At 49.3% G+C, this 4,669-nt stretch overlaps 1 protein-coding gene across 1 annotated transcript in view; it reads right to left on the minus strand.

Annotated features, from left to right (window-relative positions):
- Position 1: 1 nt before the first annotated feature.
- Positions 2-4,669, minus strand: part of AKNA (AT-hook transcription factor) — a gene marked incomplete at its 3' end in the record, with an annotated part of 50,708 nt that continues 46,040 nt past the window's right edge. Inside the window, exon 23 of the mRNA XM_008589876.1 lies at positions 2-117. Coding sequence (XP_008588098.1) covers positions 2-117 — 116 coding nt within the window. The remainder of the gene's footprint in view (positions 118-4,669) is intronic.

A 4,669-nucleotide genomic window follows, 5' to 3' on the forward strand; every position in this document is an offset into this window, starting at 1 on the left:
TCATCTGCTTGGTGGCACAGCGGATGCTCTTGGCAGCCTGCACGGCTTGGCGCAGGGCCTTGTGAAGCTCCTCCAGGTCGTCCAGGTCGAGCTGCATGGAGTGCCGGTGTCCCCGGGCTGGCCGGGAGGAGCCTGTGGGGGGCACTCGGTGGATGATTGGGCCGAGGTAGGTCCTGGGTGTGCATAGTACCTGGGGAGAGAAGTAAGTGCGTTCACTAGCCGCAGAGAGAGCAGGGGTGGACCCAGGAGCACTGGGTTTGCAGTCAACCCTGATCTAAACCCGAGCTATACCATTGTCCCCTGCTGTTTGGGTTTTGGTATTTTCACCTCCAAAATGAGAATAATATGCACACATTGAGGGGTGTGTTGGAAAGATAAAGGAAGATAAAAAGGACAGTTAGTTCCATCTACATGTTCACTTAATTATTTCTCGACCATCTCCTATATGCCAGCCAGTGTGTTAGGCTCTGGGTTATATGGATTGGGCAAACATACACCCCTACAGACTTGTTGGAGCTTCTAATCAGAAAGCCAGATTTCAGGGAGACCAGGATCACTCCAGGACCTGCAGTACACCTTGTGGACAGGGCCCAGGACCTAGTATGGGTAGGTGTTGAATGAATGAATGAATGAATGAATGAATGAATGAATGGAGGAGCCTGCTGGAACTCTAGCAAAGGCAAAGTGACATAGTGCTGAAGAGATGGGGCTGGGTTCATAACCTGCTCTACCACTAAGGTCTGTGTCTTCCGTCAACTTACGTAAACTCTCTGAGCCTGAGTTTCCTCCCCCACTAAATGAGCATAATATTAGTACTTACTTCATAGAATTGTGTGGGATAATGTATATAAAATCCTTAGTAGGATGCCTGCTATCCAGTAGGGACTTACTAAATGTCAGCTCCATCATTATCATTACCATTGCTTGAAATGACCTTACAGATCTCTTCCGACCCTTACATTATGGATGTGAAGACTGAAGCTCAGAGAAGTCAAGCAACTGGCCTAAGGTCACACAGCTAGTCAATGGCAGAACTGGGACTAGAATCCAGTGTCCAAATCCTCAGGCCCTGCTCTCCCCACCCCTCTCCGCTACTGGGTTTGGGAGAGTTTTGAGGAGTGAAGGGAGGATGGAGGGGAGATGAGACATAATCACTGCAGCCAGCTCCCTGCTATCCAGTGCCCATGTCTCAGGACCTTTCAGAAACTTCTTAAATCAAGGAGGGTGGCTTCAGGCCTCAGCACCTGGAGCAGCAGGTGTTTTGGCAGCACCCAGAGCAATCCCATTCCCTTTTCTGTACCTATAACCCACCGCTGAGCTTAGGGCAGGCCCACATCTGCCCCAGCCATGCACCCCTAACAGCAAGAAGCTGTAGCCTGAACAGTTTTCCAAGAACCCTCCTTCACCAGTGTTCTGGTTCTTAATGGGCGTCTTAATGGGCCGGCAGTGGGGACAGGAGACTGTGTCACTGCATCTTGGCACAGCCTTGGGGAACAGAAACTGGTATTCCTGGCCTGGGGATAAAAACAGAACTGTCAGTGGCAGCCCTCTGCACAGATGCAGAACTGGGGAGGGTCCAGGTGCAGTGCTCTCTTTTCTCTTCCTCCATATGGTCTGAATAGTCTCTGTCTCCTCGTGTGCACACGTGAGTACACACACACACCATGAATGTGCACAGGTGTGGACATACATGAGTGTGTACATACACATACCTCCCTAGCCCTCCTTCCTGGCCTACCTGCATATTGGCCCCAGAAGGTGACCCTGTCTGGCTTTCCAGCACTGCCCGCCCCTCACATTCTGTCCTGAGCTGCCCATGAAACGTCCTCCGTGGTCCTGCTCTTCTCAGAGACAGCCGGGGGGAAGGCGACTCAGATTCTGAACCTGAGATAGAGAGAGAGGCACCTGAGGGAGCAGGGGCAGGGGTCGCACAGCTCAGGGAGCGGGTGTATCACAAGCTCAGGCCCTGGGGTAGATCTGCCCCATAGTAATAACAGCCGACACGTCCAGAACCCTGACCCTGGGCTAAGCCTGATCTAGATGCTTTGTGTGTGCTGTGTCATGCACCTTCGCGGCAATCCCACCACTTGGATGCTATTATTACTGCATGGTTAGCTGTTGCTGAAACTGCATGAAGCAGGTCAACAACCAGGCCGAGGACCCACATGAAGGAGTGGACCTGGGGTTGCTTCCCGGCCACTGGCTCCAGAGTAAGTCCCCTGAGCTGTTCGGGCTTCAGTGTCCTTATCTGCAGAATGTGGATAAGGTGACCTGATTTACAGTGGAGATTAAGTGAGATGATATATAAAGGGCCCTCACAGACATTCTGGCACATAGTAGGTACTCAGTATATGGTAGCTATTTTTAGAAGTGTACTGTGCTTCAGAGCACGACCTAGGCCAGAAACAGACACGAAAAACATTCCCCAGGTTTCCTCGAAGGATGTAGCTGTGGTCCCTGATCACTGAGCCCACATGCTTAGACTGTGGCCCTCAGAAATCAGTGCTGGCAGGTAGTCACTTACTCAGGGACCGTCGGGGCACCTCACGAGGCACCGAGGAGGACCTGGCCTGCCGCCTTCCTGCACGGACAGCTCTCTCTCCACCTCCAGAATCACAGGAAAATCTCTCTGTGGATTTACTAGCCAAAGGGAAATAGAGATGATGTCACTGGATGAATTTTGTGCAGGCATTAAAGATGATCAGTCAGAATGTCGACCTGGAGAAATGCTTATAGCACAATGGGGGAAGAGAGCATAGAAGTCAAAACCAAAGACTCTGGAGTCAGTCTCGCAGAAAACAGCTCTGAGCTTCTCTGACCCTCAGTTTCCTCATCTGTCAAAGGGGGATACCAAGAGCAATTATCTCAGAGAGTTACTGGAAGGAGTAATGAGGCAATGTCTACAAAAACCTTAGCCTAGTACCATCCCACAGAAACACTCAAAAGGATTTAGCTGATTTTCTAAGTCACCATCATAAACAAAGGAGCAGCGAGTGAGTGGGTGGGAGGGTGAGCATCCTGCAAACGTTCTAGCTCTTCAGTTGGGTGGTGGGTTCAGGGATATTCACCGTATCATGCTTTATTATTAGCACATAGGTTTAGATATTCTTTTATGCCTCAGACACTGCACAGTGATAAAATGGAAGAGTGAATGAATGATTGAGCCAATGAGCGAGACAGAGACGTGGCAGTGCCTGAGTCCACATGTCCAGGGACGGTCACAGGCTTTCCAAGGCTATCTTCTGCAGCTTCCACCAGGGCACAGAGGTGGGAGTTTGGAGCCATCTACCTGCCATAGTGGGAGCCCCAGGTAGCTGAGGAATCCGCTGGCCGGTCCCGAGTCCGGGTGGGGCGGTTGAAGGCAGACGCTGGGTGGGTTGGGCCGCCCTTGTGTGGCTGGTGCAGGCTGTCCTCTAGCCGCACATGGAACCGGGACACCTCCTCCTGCAGCTCTCTGATGGCCTGGCTGGGATGGGGGTGGAAACCTAAACTACACAGAACAGATGCAGGATGAACAGACCCACGGCCACTCCAGAGGATGCCTAGATGCAGTGGCCTTTGTCCCTTTCCAGCAGGCACAAAGTCCAACTGTGCTGTCAAACGACTCTAGAACTTTCCTGTGCATCCACTTTTCTTGCTACACATCTGACATCTTTCTGAGTTCGTGGCCCTGGGCATCTGAGCCAAACAGAATCTTTCTCTGAGCTTTACCCCTCCTAATAAGGTGGGCCTGAGTAGCTGTTTGTAAACACGACAGATGAAGTAAGTTAGGACATAGGAAAAAATATATATAGATATAGTAAGTGAATGAAAAGTTATGCACCCAATAAACTTAACTGCAGACTGTACTGAAACATAAAAAATTATTCAAAATCTATGCTATTTATTTATTTATTTATTTATTTATTTATTTATTTATTTATTTATTTATTTATTTATTTATTTATTTATTTATTTATTTATTTATTTATTTATTTATTTATTTATTTATTTATTTATTTATTTATTTATTTATTTATTTATTTATTTATTTATTTATTTATTTATCTTTTTGAGACCGGCCGCACCGCGCTCAGCCAGTGAGCGCTGTGAGTGCACCGGTCATCCCTATATAGGATCCGAACCCGCGGTGGGAGCGCTGCTGCGCTCCCAGCGCTGCACTCTCCCGAGTGCGCCACAGGCTCAGCCCCGGTGCAATTTAAATGATTATAAAATTGTAAGCACACCATAGTAATACTTTTTGAAGTTGACTCCCTCACTTGACTAGCAAATAGGCTGTGGAATCATGTATTTCACAATATTTACCGAGTGCCCGCTAGGTGCTGGGTTTTGTTCCAGGACTGGGGATGTATTGATAAGAAGACAGTAACCTCCCTGCTGCGGTGGCAGCAGGTGGGGGACAACAGAAAGATCATTTCCTGTTTTAGTTGTTGGGAGACTGTTCAACTAATGCATTTACTAGAGATAGACTTTCTAATCCGATGCCCCTTTTTGGAAATGTTCCTGCCTCCAGGGCTGGGATGGGGCCCTACTGAACTTTTGCTGTTTCACCGGTGATACCACACTCAGTTGGAATTGAATCCGTGTTCATTTCCTCTCACCCCCGTCCCCTCAATCCCTGGCTGCATCACCCCCCCCCCCCCCCCCCCCCCCCCCCCCCCCCCCCCCC

This window comes from Galeopterus variegatus, unplaced genomic scaffold (assembly GCF_000696425.1).
Source record: "Galeopterus variegatus unplaced genomic scaffold, G_variegatus-3.0.2 Scaffold5708, whole genome shotgun sequence".
Classification (NCBI taxonomy): Eukaryota; Metazoa; Chordata; class Mammalia; order Dermoptera; family Cynocephalidae; genus Galeopterus; species Galeopterus variegatus.